General features: G+C 47.4%; 1 protein-coding gene across 3 annotated transcripts in view; it reads left to right on the top strand.

The window, feature by feature from the left end:
• The window catches only part of MUTYH (mutY DNA glycosylase), a 523,937-nt gene that overhangs the window by 83,460 nt on the left and 424,287 nt on the right, over nucleotides 1-16,190 (top strand). For all 3 annotated transcript variants that reach the window (XM_069642363.1, XM_069642364.1, XM_069642365.1), the window contains exons 4-5: nucleotides 6,507-6,546; nucleotides 7,988-8,061. In XM_069642363.1, the coding sequence (XP_069498464.1) occupies nucleotides 6,507-6,546; nucleotides 7,988-8,061 (114 nt within the window). The remainder of the gene's footprint in view (nucleotides 1-6,506; nucleotides 6,547-7,987; nucleotides 8,062-16,190) is intronic.

Here is a 16,190-nt window from a genome sequence, read left to right as displayed (position 1 = left end):
GTTTCTCATCAGCCTCCAGGAGGTGAGTTGACTGCTGGCAAACTATGTCGGCTAAGAGTTTAGTTAGCCTGCATTCAACTGACTTTCTCTTCCCTGGAAAGGTGAGACCCTGCACATTCTATGTCACCATGCATAGTTCTTTGGTAGTGTCAACTGTCATGCTTGTTTCGAGTTGTTATGCTCGTTAGTCCCCAACTCAGGCCTCTGCTTCTTGGGGTGGTACCACGATATTCCCTGTTGCTTTCCATTCTTTCTCTGTTTGCTGGATTGCCCGTTTCTGCTTCTCCCCATTAACCTTCCCTTCAAACCAAAATGTCCCCAACAATTCCCATACACCCCTACAACCGACAAAATGCAAGCAAATGAGCCCAACTCGTATCTGTCAGGGCAACAGGCTCAAAGCCTGAACAACCAACCTTAATAGAGGCCTTCAGTGCCTCTTGAAGGTGTAGGTAAAACATAATTGCTTTCATTATACTTTGCTTACTGTTCCGTTGGGCGTCCGCTGCGGGTGCATTCCCAGATTGTGTCCACATCTGTTCACACCACTTCCTCAAGTGTTCCAGGATGGTAGTCCAGGGGGGTGATCTGCATAGTCCCTGCGGGGCGCCACGCTGCCTTACTATGGCGAGAGCTAAAGGTGCCGTCTAGAGTATGTGTTCGCATTCTAGAGTATAAGTTCTGCAGCCCCTAAAGCGGGGCCCTCTCGTTTCCAAAGTGACATGCTCCATCTCGATCTTTGTTGCTTTACTTGTTTATGTACGCTGGGCCCTTGTTTGTTTGTTTCTTTATTTGTGACGCACGCCGGACCCGAAGGTATCGGGGCGCGAAGATAAGAATGCTTTAGGCTTACAAGTTACAAGGTTAAACAATCACAAAAACATACAGATCAATGACAAAAACGTGCAGATCAATGACAAAAACTTGCAGATCAATGACAATATAGCAGGTAATACATTTACATAGCAGATAGATACAGTGGAAAGGTTAGTTTGGCTATTGGTCAGTTGGTTGGTAGGCTACCTATGGCTTGTTATCTTTGAACCACTTGATGCAGTTTGATCTGAAGTGTGGGTATGTTTGGTCAAGTCTTAAGGTCGTCGGGAGGGAGTTCCACAATTGAGCAGCTTTGACCGGGAAGCTGTTTCCTCCAATTGTAGTAATTTTGAAAGGGGGAACTGCGAGGCAGTTCGTTTAGGCAGTTCTCGTGAGTCTAGATGTGATTATTCTTTTGAACCCCTTTGAGAGGTAGCTGCGTGCTAAATTATTGAGACATTTAAATGTTAGGGATGCTGTTTTAAGTTTAATTTTGTTTGTCATGGATAGCCAATTAGATTCTCTGCTGATTGAGATATGTTCTCATTTGGAGATTCCTAGTGCCGCTTTAAGGGCGTTGTTTTGCAGTATTTGGATTTTCTGCGTGATGTATTTCTTCGCACCTAGCTAGAGAGCGTTGCAGTAATCCAGTTTGGACAGCACAAGCGCTTGTGCCAGTGTGGTGCAACTAGTTGTAGAGAGGTAGGGTTTAGTTGACCGGATTAACTTACAAGTGTAGGCTGTGGATGAGGCCATAGCGTTCATTTGTTTTGCTCAAGTTAAACTGGCGTCGAGGTAAAAACCTAGTGTTTTTACCTCCTTGGCAACTTTGATTATGTGGCCTTCTATGACGAAGGTTGTGTAGTCTTGACTGAGTTTCTTGATGTTGTGTGTAAACCCCAGTATGATTTTTCCCGACCGTGAACACCAGTAGCTAAAAATCGCAGGAGCCATGTTTTTCAAGATGGTGCCTTAAACCCCTTTGTTTAAACAGGTCCCGGTCTTCTTTTTTCGTAATTTCTTTTTGGAAAGGTCCTTCTTTCTAGAGTTTCTCTGCGCGCCAAACCAGGTTTGGTCCCTTTTGTTTCCATGCCTTTGGCGGACTTCAGACATGAAGACCGCCTCTGGCGTCTGAGTGTCTTGGGTGGGCAGGAAGTGAGGGAGGTGCCCGAACCTCCCTGTGCTTAGACTCCTAGGAGACCCAAATGCACTCTGGCGTGATTGGCTGGCTGACTGTCTGGCAAGGACAGCCACCCTGCTGGGTGAGTGGCAGCTAGGATGGAATGAAAGGGAGAAAACTGTTTCAAAGGCGAGTCTCTTGGACTGGAAAGCAGAGTCGACCACTGGAACGAAAGAACCGAAGACGAGCTGGAAGAGGACGGCTGCTGCAACTCCTGGACCGTTGGTTTGCCCGGTGAAGCCCTGCTGCAGGTCCGAATTGCCAAGTTCATCTCGACAGAGCAGCCCCTTCAAGGACAACTTCTTCAGTTGAGTTGGTGGGACCAATTGACTCGTAATCCACCGGGATACCATTCTCAGAGCTGGTTAGGATTAACCAGCGAGAAGGACACCAGCTTGTGTGCTTGACGACAGCTACTCAAACCGAAGATCTTCCATTTTGCCAGCTTGTTTCACCCGTCCCTGTGCAGTGCTGGAGACCCCCCGACATCTTCCCTGTTGTCCCCACGATTGAGGCTCAGAAACAGCGAGATCTGCAGGAACTGCCAGGAACCAACGTCTTCAGCTGCACCTTTTCTTCATATTAAGGTACTGTGCCATCTCGATTGAGAGAACTTACCTCGCGCGGTAAAAGTTTGTGAAGCTTTCCCAACTTGCAATCCTAATCAGCTTGTGACCCAACATATGATTCTTTTTTGTACAAACTACTTCTGAGAACTTTGCTCTTTCCTATCCAAGACACTAGCCCATTGACTTTGGCCTAGGCCTATTGAACTAAATCGAGTCCTCTAGTGAACTGAAACTATTTGCACTGCCTAAGAAAGTATTTGTGATCTATTCTTTTAACTTGTGCCTTTTTACTCTTATTTAAAGTGACTGAAATGCTATTTTGCTCCTATTTCAGGGGAGCCTAATTTACTCAGAAACGTATTGGTTTGGTATTTAAGTGTATTTGTGTATGATATTAAGTTGCCTCCTTCTAGTGAATGTTTTCTAAATGACTGTGTAATAAATTAATAAGTGTTTTACCAAGAAACCTTGAGTGTAAGTGTCTACTTGAACCACTGTGATTGTAAGGCCTCTGTGTAACCTCTTTTACTGCTCACATTCTCTCTTGAGATAAGCCTGGCTGCTCAGCTCGCTACCACAAACTGTGTAGTACAGACTTATATCAAAGGTTGGTTTTGCTTTCACCTGTAGTCCTAATTGTATGTGGTGGTCCCAGAGGGTACTGCAGGCAATTCTAACTAACATGGAGGCCTCTTGTTCATCCTCTGACAAACTGGCCTGCCGTCTTATCCAAAGGCAAAACTGACACTCTGTCTGCACCAAGAAGAGTGTCCACATTCAAGCCTGTGTCTCTGCGGCATCTAACAACTCGGCCACACTCTTTAATATCTGTAAGGAGCTGGCCAACCCTACTGCAGTATCCACCCCTCCTCTCCCCTACCAGGCTCTTTACAATGCCCTTGCCTCTCACTTTATCTCTAAAACCCAGGACATCTTGTCCACCCTCTCCTCCACTTCCCCTCCTCTCCCCTCTCTGTCTCTGCTTGCTGACCCTCCCTCAGCTACCCCCACCCTCTTTCTCCTCCTTTCCTCTTTTCTACCCTGATGAGGTCGCTATACAAGTCTGATCTATGAAAGCCTCATCAAAACCGGTCCATTCCTGTTCCTCTAAAACCATTAAGGACCACATCGATACCCTTGCTCCGGCCCTTGCCGATTTCTGCAACCTCTCCTTTGCCTCTGGATCTTTCCTTTCCCCTCTGAAGCATTCCCTTGTGCATCCTCTCCTCAAGAAATCCACAGCTGATTTACATTACTCCCTTTTTGGGTAAAGCTGCCCATCTCTCAGCTTAACCTTCATTCCGATTCTGTTGGCTCTCTCCAGGACCACCAATCTGGCTTCACAGCTGCCAGAAGCATGGAAACTGCTCTCCTGAACATCTGTGAAGATCTGCTCTCCAACCATGACTCTTAACATTCCCTCTGTCTTCATCCTACTTGATCTCTCCTCTGCCTTCGACACAGTCAACCATACCACACTGCTCAACCGTCTCCGTGACAACCTGGGTATCACCGATCAGGCCCTGGCATGGCTGACCTCTTTCCTCTCTGATCGACCCTCCGAGGTACAACTTGGGTCCTTACTCTCTTCCATCTCCCACTCTGCCTGTGGTGTTCCCCAGGGGTCTAACCTCTTGCCATGGCTTTTCAACCAATACCTTGCATCTCTCGCCTACTTCATTTCCATTTTCTGCTCAAATTTCCTGTGCTTTGCTGATGACACTCCACTCATTTTCAGGCTTCCCCCGGCCACCTGCTCTCCTTCCCTCATCTCTAATTGCCTAATCGCCATTCAAAATTGGTGTGCTGCCAACGTTCTTTGTCTAAATGCCAACAAGACTGAAATCCTACTCATCAGTACACCTTCACCATCCTTTCCATTCACACTCTGGCCGGCCTCCCTTAGTCGTCCTCCTACCCCTACCTGCGAGGCTAAGAACCTTGGGGTCATCTTTGACTCCACACTTTCCTTCTCCGCCCACATCTCTGACGTTTCTAAACAGTCAAACTTCTTACTGCACCGCCTCAGAGGTACTCTGCCTTTCCTCTCCTTCCCTCAGAAGCTCACTGTCTCCAAGCTCTTGTTATCTCTAGGTTGGATTACTGTAACAGCCTCTTTCTAAATCTACCTGCCTCCACTCCCCGCCCTTTACAACTAATCCAGAACAGGACTGCGAGACTTGTCCTTAGCCTAAAGCCCTAGGATCATATCTCTCCAGCTCTGAAATCCCTTCATTGGCTCCCAGTGGATGCAAGGATTACAGTTAAGACCCTCTGCATTGTCCATAAGGCTTTCTGGAACCTGGGTCCGAAGTACCTTCAACTTTCCCTGCGTAAATACCTCCCCTCCCGAGCCCTTCGCTCCTCTACTTCACAATCCCTCAGGGTGAGTCGATTTTCAAAGAAACGAGCTGGGGGTAGATCCCTGTCTTTGGCTGGGGCCTATCTTTGGAACAGCCTCCCTGCCACATGGAAACCTGAGGAGAACCATCTCGGGTTCCGGAAGCACCTCAAGACCTTCCTCTTCGCTTCTGCCTTTGCCCCTCTTCTCCCCTGCTGATCTGTTTACTCTCTCAGCACTGTGCACCTGGCCACCCTCTGTCCCAGGTACCTGCCTCCCCTGCCACCCTCCTGCACTGCCTCCGGGCCACCCCTTCACTGAGGTCTGTATATGTACCCATACAGTCCCCCACCCACTTTTTTCTGCACTTATCAGATATACCCTGTCTGCTGCTGCACTACCACTTGTTATCGCCTTTATTTCTTTTTTTATTTCTTTCTTTATTTTACTTGTTATTTATTCTGTCTCTCCTCTGTTCAGCACTTTTCACTTCTCCCCCCTTCATGCACTTTCCCCCTTTTCCCTTTTCCATGCACTTGCGCGTTCTCAATGTCACTGGGCCTAGTGAGAATGTTGTTTTTGTTCTCCCCTGTTCCCCTCCCTTCACCTGGTCGCGCTCTGAAACACTTGTGTACGAGCGCGATATAAATAAAATATCATTTAATTTCCTTTCGAGTGTAAGGGACAGAAGCAGGGTGTTTGACACAGGACGGTGGACTCTTGATTTACATAGACATCCTGACTGAATCCTTAGTATTTTAGTTGAGTTAGGGAAACTCTTCTTAGAGTTAGGAAGTGCTAGGGTTTATCTTTATTTTCTGGTATAATAAAGGTTTATACCAACAACCATGTCACCTGTGTGGCAGTCTCCTCCTTCTGCACCCTTATAATAATAATAAATAATTTCGCATTTATATAGCGCTACAAACCCTCTGAGTGCTGCTTATTATTACACATGGTGTGTGGTGCTCATTTATCGACCTCGGAAGGAGGAAAGGCTGAGTTTGGCCCTGCCGGGATTTTAACCTGCGTCGGCAGGATCTGCACGAATGTCGAAGCGAGCGCTCTACTCACTGTGCTATCTGACTGGCTTATACTAGCCTCTGAAGCCTTCACTAACTTCATTTCTTCCATCTTGAATGAATAGGCTGTTATATTTACAATCTGTGCAAGCATTTGCAAAAGGATTTACCGTATTATTGTCTCCTTTGCTTCTCGATGGTGGCAAAACAGGTTTCTTCCCACTGCACACTTTTCTAGCTCTTTGGGGGAAGGGGGGAAGCAAACAACCTCTCACTTGGTACTTGTCCTGTCCATGTGGTGTCTGCTTGGACCTGTGTGTAGAACACACTGAGTTGCTTCTGCTCAGGTTCATACGGTAGGCATCTTGGAGCATGATCTCCTGCAAGACATGAGTATTCAGATCACTGGATGCAATTTCCCCCTCAAAAGGGCCTACTTTCATTTTACACTGCATTCTCCTACAGTTTACATTCCTGTTGGCAGGGGCGTGTAAGAGACCTACTCTGTTATGAATTAAATTGTTATCTTCTCACCAATTCTATCTTGACGTGTCCCTTTCTTGATTTTGCACTTCTAGGCTTCGGAGGAGGCTGATCTAAATAAAAGAGGCTATGCCGGTAAGAGGGACTTGTATTCAGAAAGTGGGCCTGTTTCATATAGACAAGTGACTTCAATGCTGTAAAGTCAGTTATATGCTGCATGTTTGCTTATAAAGGTCACCTATGTAGAGTGAAGCAATATTTTTGTTTTTGCAGCAAGCCCAAATGCCTGTACTATAAAAAGATGTTAATTTGGTAAAATACCTTGAAAAATCTCCTGATTAATGGGCCAGCTAACAGAAGGCATCTTATTTCGTGCTTCAAAAATTCTGCTTTGGATAGAGTGGGTTATTTGTCTCTTTTGTTAATAAGATAACAGGTTTGGGATTTCCGAAAAAGAATAACTGAAGTTAGACTCAAGTGTTTGGAGAGGGAGAATTTGCCATTCTTGTGGTACGGTGATGGTCAACATGCCATCATAGACATTAATATTATTTACGTTAAACCCATCAACCAATCACCACTCATACCATGTATAACATTGATGGGAGGTTTCACCATCAAGCCCATTCCACCATTTACCAACACTCTTGCCTTTTGTTACCCTATTGGAGCTTCAAATTTAAACGACGACAACACAGGTGTCGTGTCTAATGGACAGCCATAGATTTCAAACGTTGCCAAAACCCCACTGTGCTAGTATCCCCAAAAAAATAATGGTTGTCCTGCGCAAAGCCATTGTGGGCCTTAAAGGCACTGCATGTAGAAATTTGATTTGTATATGTTGGTGTCCACTATGCAGGTTTAACAAAGCATTGTACATGTCCTCTTTTAGCATCTACATATCTCAGCAGTCTTTGCTGTACAGTTGAAAGAAGGTTTCGCAATAATAATATTGTGCTCTTATAGAGTGCTTCATGCCAGACTACTCCAGCTTTTAAGCACTGTAATAACAGGTTTTCTAATTACCTTGTTGATTTTTTTTAACTTTGGAAGGATGAAAGGCTAAGTCAGCCATGTCGCGGGATTCAAACTTGCGAAGTATAGTCCTTCCGTGTCCGGGACCAACACTTGCCCGTGTAGCTATCCACCCTTGGCATATTTATAACAACACTGGCATTTTTGGAAGCTTTTATTGAAGACCATGAAGTGGCAGAGGGCTGAAATGGCAGGTATGTCATCTGCCCCAAGACTATGCCATTGGGCTTATAGCATGGGATGGTGCATACTGGAAAGCATAGCCATCAGCTTTGTGCTATAATGCTACACTGGTCAAGTTACAATAAGTGGTATTTATTGCTCTACTGTTCGCTGGTCGGCCTGGTCCCGAGTGCTAACACCATACCACTTAGCCACAGCGAATTATTGCTTTTTGCATGTCTTATTTATAATAGCAGTAAAGCAGATCCAAGTGTTCATTGATGATATGGAGAGGACATTATGGAATAAGGTGACCATCTTAAGTTAACTGTCTATCATTCTGCACCCACATGCTCTCTCTATTTCACTCTCCTGATAGTCTGGGTGTCGGAGATCATGCTGCAGCAGACACAGGTGTCCACAGTGATTGCCTATTACAACAACTGGATGAAGGTATGTTAGGTTATATTATTTTATTGTGCATTTGTATGTTATGTTATGAAAATGTGTGTAGCGCGCGGTCACCCGAGGGTTCATGGCACTAGAGAGGAGAGACTGTGAACCAAAGGCCCATCACCAGCAGTCATCTAGAACAGATATGTTTTAAGGCCTTTCTGAAAGGCAGATGATTAGGCTGTTTTTTTACTGCCAGCGGAAGATCATTCCATAGTTGTGCCGCAGCTACCGAGCAGGCCCGGCCACCATTGCGGGAACGGCAGAAGGGAGGCACACTGAGAAGGCCTGCCTAGGCTGAACGCAGGGAGCGCTTAGGGCTGCAGTGGGTGAATTTAGTGCAGAGGTATTCTGCTCCCTGGTCATGCAGTGCCCATGGACAATGCAGAGCGTCTTAAATCCAATACGCTGAGCCACCGGGAGCCAGCGCAGAGAACGCAGAACTGGCGAAATGTGTGCCCCACAGGGTGACCCAGTTGCGACCCGTGCAGCAAGATTTTGCAAGCATTGGAGGTGTTGGACAGAAGGAGGACATCCAGCGTGAGGGATTAGGAGGTGAACCCACCACCAGCACCTCTGTCTTGTCTCCATTCAACTTCAGCCAGTTGTGGTTCATCCACTCCCCCACGGCCGTCGGGCACCGATGAAGGCACAACGACACCTCCGCCTGATCAAGATCTAAACGGATCATGATCTGAGTGTCGTTTATAAGAGTAGCACCTGACGCTGAAGGAGTGGACGAGACACGCTAATGGGCAGTTGTAATGTTAAAGAGAATGGGAGACAAGGCAGAGCCCTGCGGGACCCCGCAGTTGAGGTGGCCGGAACCAGAAGAAAAAGGAGGAAGAGATGGAGTTTGAGTTCTATCGGCCAGGAACGAAGAGAACCAGGCCAGCACTTGACCAGATATTCGATCTGGGCCAGGCGGGTCAGCAGGGTAGGGTTGTCCCCAGTGTCAAAAGCAGCTGACAAATCTAATAAAATCAGGGCACCAACCTCCCTCCCCACCCCCCCCCCCTCGCCGCGTACACCAGCCTGGCCATGTCCTCCTGGACAGAAACCGAGACACTTTCTGTACCCCTGCCAGGCCTAAAGCCTAAAGTTCAGATGACTCAAGAAAGAAGAGGTGAGACCAAGATAGCGCCTTATATACCATTGGTATGATCTCAAACCACAGTGGAGAGAGTAGGGTAGTATATAGTGCTTGGGTGCACTCGGTATGTGTGCAGTCAGTGCGGTTTGTGAGGTGTGTAGCTGCATTCTGATGCTCGGTGTGGTGCAGTGCTTGTGCGAGATCAGTAGAATGTATGCAGCAAGGTCGTTGACCTCGGATTCTGCATTCTGGCGATGGTGGAGCTTGTGTATTAGATTATGTATTTTTCCGTGGGGTTTAGCTGCGTTCTAAAGACTGTTGAGGTGTCCATGGAGGTGTGTAGGTATGTGTGCAGCTAGGCCGAATTGATCGAGGGGTATAGCAGCATTCTATTGTGTGTTGGTGTAGAGGAGAGAGTGAGCATATCGGTATGTGCGAGTCTCTGTGCGGGTTGATGGGAGACCCCTATTCCTGGTTACCTTCCAGTGCCTGCTGAGCTGACCGTATCCATTCTAGATTTTCAGAGCATTGATTCTCCGAGAGAAATTCTCGGTCTAGTGCAGAGTTTGTTCTGATTGCCAGGCTTGAGGTTGTTGTTCCCTGCTAGGTAGTCTCATCAGTGTTGAGTTGCCCTATTCCTAATCTTTATTGGGTTAAGGGAATAGCAGGTCTATGGTCGTCCCTGTGTCTCGTTGATTCTGCCATTGTTTGTTGGATGATGTAGGGCAGAACAATTAATCAAAGGTACCAAGAAGCGAAATAAAGCAGACCAACAATGAATATTGGCTAAGTGTGAATACAGTGATATAAAAAATATATATATATCTTTAACATCTAGAAATTAATCATAGGCGCCCCTCTATGAGAACGAACACGGCTAGATTACCTGTGTTTTGGAAGGTACCCACTCGAGAGGCCGCAGCCACACTTTAGCTCACTGTACCTTTCACAGAAGGGAAATATCCATTTGCAGATCAGTCTTTGTCCCATGTAATGGAGGCATGGTATCACAAGTATGACATTGACGTAGAGATACAATTTCAAAACCTTTGTTCAATTTTCGGGGTTTGAAAAAAAACTCCTGCTTTGCCCTATAGCTATCATGGGAGTAGTCTCTACCATCAAATAATAAAGAAAACACAGTCCTAGTCAGTCGAAATGGCCTATGCTAACAATACCTAATGCTTGCCCTAGCTCTTATACAAAAAGTGTGTAAAGGGGAATATGTATGCAAAGGAAAGTCGGTGTTATAACATAAAGGATCAAAATGGCTGAGTCAGCTCTCTTTCGCACGTTGGACAGCACGGAGTAAGGCGCCCCCCGTAGACAGGATGACCCACTCTGGCTCAGGTTCTCAAAAACAAAGGCAGTTCACAACGTGGATCAAGGCCCGCCTGGCCTTCCATTTTAAAGTCACCTTTTCCAGCGTTCCAAAAGTTCACGTAGGTCTCCTGATTCAACACAGATCTCGTTGAGTCGGGCTCGGACCTCGCAATCACAGCACTTGCAGGGGTTCACTTCCCCAAGCTTTATTCCCATTTGTTAGGGGTTCCCTTCCCATAACTTAGCACACTTCCGGTCTCCCTCAGTCGGGTTTGAACCTTTTACTGATGTCGAAGGCTTTCCAATGTGCAAGGCTTTTAACATAGACCTCCTCAGGACCACTTCGACTTTGCACCATAAGCACAAAAGTCCAAAGAAATCTCTCTTCAAGCATTCACCTTTTCACTCCTTTTGCAGGGTTAATCTTGACGATTACGCATTTCAGAGTTCGTTCAGTTTGCCGCTTATAACATTATTTCGCAGAGACTTTGGGGTGTGCTACTTCCTTTCACGGGACCACTCTGCTGGTCTGTATCACTGGCTTCACAGTTATCAGCCACTTAAAATTTCATCACTGGTTAGGTTTCTTTCATGTCTCAGCAGCATGTGTGCAACCTTCAATTGTGAGAAATACTGTTTCACTTCAATCTTCCCTTGACACACCACTTCCATGTCGCTCGCTAACTCACCGGCTGTGTGCATTACTTTTCTTTTTTATTTTCGCTTTGATTCACGAGTCAAGCTTAATGCCACAGGCTTGGCCTCACCTCAGACTCATTGTTCACCCGGGAGGGTCACTGGCATCCTTGAAACACAATGCAGTCTTCTCGTCTGGGATTTGGCTATCTCTGCGTATCTTTCACGGCTCTTCGGAGGCAACAACCTCCTGCAGGGATCTCCTGGGTTTCTCTACCCTTTGCGCTCGTCCCTCTGTCTGTCCTTTTTTTAAAAAAAACTCTTTGTTTTACAACATAAACCAACAACAATACGAACAAACAGTCACTCTGGCACTTCTTCGTGGATTCTGCCTTCCTTCCTAATTCGTTCTGTAGCTGTCTAATGGCCGTGTTACCCTGGTTTGTGGACGCCCATTGTGCTGTCTCACATCTGTGTCCCTTGCGCGTGGTCTTCATGCTTCATGAGGGGGCGTTCTGTGCGTCTATTCTCCTTTTATTGTTCCTCTGCTCTTTCGGGATTATCTGTGCTGCTTTCCTCCCCTTGTCCTAATAGATCTTGTATCAAGGAGTTCCATGTGAGTATCTTTTGCCCACTTTCCCCTCCCCCCCCCTCTGCACCACTGTCGTCCATACAGCTGTCTCCCCTACCGCCCATTTCTGGAGGTCAGACCACCATGAGTGCACGTGTGGGCCTGCACTGGACTTCCATGCCATTGCTATCCGGCGTTTACCCAAAATGCACACCATGTTTTCATCTTGTCCAGATGGGTCCTTTGCTTGTCCCCACTAGGAAAAAAAGCCCAATAAGTAAGACTCCAGAGTCCATGCTTGCATTTGGATTCCGCCCCCGCCATCCTCTCCTTGATTCCCTCCCAGAAGATCCTTATTACTGGGCAAGTCAAAACATATGTAGCATATCAGCTTCCTCCTCGGTGCAGCAGGGGCAGTTTCGGGGTTCTCCCAGTCTCATCATGGTCATCCTCCTGGGCATAAGGTATGCCCTATGCGTAAGGTATAACTGCGCTTGTCTGAATCTTGCATTCCTGGACACTTTTCTAGGGTATCTCAGCACTCTAGTCCATTCCTGGTCACTGAAGGGCCTCTGGAGTTCCCCTTCCCAGCGTTCTCTCGTTTGTAGCACTTGCTCATTGTTAGATTTCAACAACTGTTCATATAGACTGGAGACCGTGTGTCCCCCTTCTGATATGTCATACCACACACCCAGTTCCCACCGAACCCCCTGCGTCTTCTTCTTCTGGGCATTCTGCCCATCTTTTCTTAATTGTTCTGACCATGCTCTTATTTAGTATGAAATGGCCTCCATGTATCTCTTGATCCTCCAGGTTTAAAAAGTCCATCCATCGTCCCTCCTTCCTCAGATCACCTATCTGGACTATGCCTCTGGCCTCTGGCTTCCCAGTGGGATCGATATGTTGCGAGAGTCCCTGTCTCTGGACCTACAAAGCCCGCAAGGGTGATCTGTACCGAGCAGGGATCTTCCGTCCCCTGAATTTTCCATGTCCTGTATTGCAGGGTTATTGCGAGTTTGACCATGTTAGGTAGAGTCTTGACCAGGGATTTATCGATCCATAGCAGTTCTCTCAAATAGTATAATTTCAATGCCGGCTGGAAAAGTATTGTGTCTCCCTCAGACACTTCACCACAAATTGCAATAACCCTTCCAGGTAGTACCTTTCAAATTCCGGCAAACGGATGCCTCCTGCTACATAGTCACTTTACAGAGTCTTCATCGCAATACTGCACCTCCCCCCTCCCCACAGGAACTCCCTTGCTATTGTGTTCAGCTGTGTGAAATAGGCCTTTGGTATGTCGAATGGGATGTTTGTAAAGTAATACAACATACGTGGCAGTACAACCATCTGCAGCAGGGCCGCCCTCCCTATCATTCCCAACGGGAGTGTCCCCCAGAAGAGCATGGCTTTCTGCGTCCTATCCAGGACTGCTCATGTGTTAAATATGTGTGTGTCTGCGGTGTCATGGTCACTTCTATCCCCAGGTATCAAAAGGAGCGCGGTGCCCACATAAGGCCCAAATCTGTAAAGTTGATTTGAGGTGGCCCATCTGAGATCTGCTAAGGGGAATAGGGAGGACTTGTCTTTATTAATGGCTATTCCCGAAAGCCTAGTGTATGCGTTAGTCGCTACTAGATGGGTTCACTTGCGGGTTTCCCACAAAGAGGAGCATGTCGTCCGCATATAGCGATAGTAGATGTACCACCCTGTCTGTCTATCCCAGTGTCCCCATACTCGGCTCTAAGGAAAACCGCCAGCGGTTCTAGGGCCAGTATATACAGCATCAGTGACAGTGGGCACCCCTGCTTGGTGCTCCTGTATATCCTCCGGACCGCTGAGATGTGCCTCCCAGTTTTCACTCTAGCTCTTGGGTTTTTGTATAGCAGCCTAATCCAGCGAAGGAACCCCTCCCCCATCCCAAAGTGGGCGAGGACAAACAGCAGCCACTCCCAATTCAGAGTGGAAGGGCTTGACTGCGTCTAGCAACGCTATAGCGCATTCGCCCTGTCTGAGATTCAGCCCAATCTACCACATGGTGGAGTCTTCGCAGATTCCACGACGTGTTCCTTCCCGGGACATATCCCGTTTGGTCTGAATGGATCAGCATGGGTATCACCTGTTTGAGTCGGTTAGCCAGCACTGCGCTGAGAATTTTGGAATCTTGATTAATGAGGGAGATCAGCCTGTAGGAGGCACAATCTAGCAGTGATTTCTTTGCTTTAAGGATTGGTATGATTACCGATTCCAACATACTGTCTGGAAGCTGTTCCTTCTCATATGCCTTTCGTTATGATTCTAGCAATCTCGGTGCTAATGTGCCCTTGTATTTCTTGTAAAACTCACGTGGGAGTCCGTCGGATCCCGGGGGTTTGCCCGATGGAAGCTCAGTGATTATGGTCTCTATTTTTTCTGCCATGAGGGGAGCTTCCAGTAATTTAACCTGTTCTACCGCCAGTTACGGCAGTCTGATCTCCGCCAGGGTGTCTGCTAAATCGCCTGGTTCCACCTCTGGGTTAGGGGCATACAATCTCTCATAGAACTGTGAAAATAATTTGTTGATGCCCTCTTGGCTCCTGACCTCTTTCCCTGCCTCGTCTTTTATCGCATTAATGGCTTGTCCCCTTCAGCGTGCAGTCTCTGAATATACTTCCCATAATTCAATCTCCCCAGTCTCTCCCAGAGTGTGACGCACCTCAATCGTAACGTCATTCATTCCCTAGGTTCCTCCCCTGTACTTCCTGCCCGGCGTTCCGCCAGTTCTATCTCCCTTTCCAATTTCCCAAGATCTGCCAAAGTGCTTCCTCTCAAACCCCCTGTTTTCCATATCGTCGCCCCCGTTATCACCACTTTGAAAGCATCCCAGAGCATGCTGTTACTCTCTACGCTCCCCTCATTGTGCTCAAAGCACTCCTCTATCACATCATGCAAAAATTCCTCGAACTCGCCCTCCTTCAATGCCTCCGCCCTCAGTCGCCACGTTGGCATTGGAGCCTTCCTACAGGTGTGTGCCCATGCCTGAAAGGGTGCATGGTCAGTGTGCATGCCTTAATGTTTATCCCTGTGAAATCCCTCAGAGATTCAGAGCCCGTAAATAGCCAATGCGTGTGAATATTCCGTGGGGTGCACTATAATGTGTATAACCTCTCATATCCCTGTGTACCTTCCTCCAGACATTTGTTAATTGCAGTCGGTTCAGGATTGTTTGCAACGCCTTGGCTGGGGGTGCTGGCTTCCTGTGTCCATCATCCGATCTGTCCAGGAGTGGGTCCAGGGTGCAATTGAAGTCTCCTGCCCAGATGAACATTGCCTCTCTGTATTGGGCCAGTTTGGGTGCGATTTTTCGGGAGAAATCCGTTGCATCGTGATTAAGTCTACCTTCTGAGTATCGCTATTGCTTTATCAGGTGGAATGGGACCCCTGGGGCAACCTATATCAACACTCCCCTGGCATAGTTTGAGTATGTGGAACTGTACACCTGTCCCCCCACCCCCACCATTTCTTGGCCACTTTGGTTTGCTTTTTCGGTGTTAAATGAGTCTCCTGCAACATTGCTATCTTGACCTTCATCCTGTTCAGCCAGGCATACACTCAGTCTTTTTACGTAGGCATTGAGACCCCTGACGTTCCAGGTTGCAACCGTTACCTCATCTGGACCCATAGCTGTAGTATTTTTCCTGCTCGACCCCCACTCCACCCCCCCATAGTCCTCTACATGCCGTCTCTCTTGAATCTCCTTTCTCTGGCTCTAGTTTGGGCTACCCCATTCCCTCTTCGATCGGTCCACAACGTCATCTCATAGATGTCATACTGCGTGTTCATCTTCATGGGCCTCCGACCCGGGATGTTTTCCTGGGCTTGGTTCTTTTGGTCCTCTTCATGTCCGCCACCATTCACTCCGTGCCTTCTGTGTCTTGATTTGCTGCTTCCTCCACTATTAGTGCCTTTTACCAACCAAACAATGGACTAACTAAAACTACCAAACAAACACCCAACCACCCTCCCCATGCTCGGGCTTCGCTGCTTCTCTTGCTCCGCCCACCGAGGTGGGGCCGGCCCGCAGCAGCGTGATGCCGTAAAACTGACATCCAAACTTGTAAATCACTTTGGGGTTGTATGTCTTGTCGTCCCTTCCGGCAGGACTGGAGCTCATCGCTGCATTATGAATTCCTTCTGGCTTACGTTATATGGGTTATGCTGAAATATCCTTACTCGTATTACTGTCCTCACATTGTCACTGAGACATGTTTCCATCTTTATTGGTGTTCATAGGTCTTTATTGAGCGATACCTTATGGTCCATCCATGTATGAGCCTCCTCGATCTGCCCTTATGTATCACCTTGGGTTTCGCAGGGTATAGCAGCATATAACGTATATCTGCTGCTCTAAGACGTCCCTTAGTTGGGCCGTACCGCGCCCTATGTCTCTGGACCATGACATTGGAGTCTAGATATATAGTGATTCTGGAGGAGTTCTGGTTATCACCCCCCCTTCTCTCAAGAATG

Source organism: Ambystoma mexicanum, chromosome 1q (assembly GCF_040938575.1).
Source record: "Ambystoma mexicanum isolate Mex_15411 chromosome 1q, UKY_AmexF1_1, whole genome shotgun sequence".
NCBI lineage: Eukaryota > Metazoa > Chordata > Amphibia > Caudata > Ambystomatidae > Ambystoma > Ambystoma mexicanum.
Note: the sequence above shows the minus strand (reverse complement) of the source record. Positions and strands in the feature narration are given on the sequence as shown.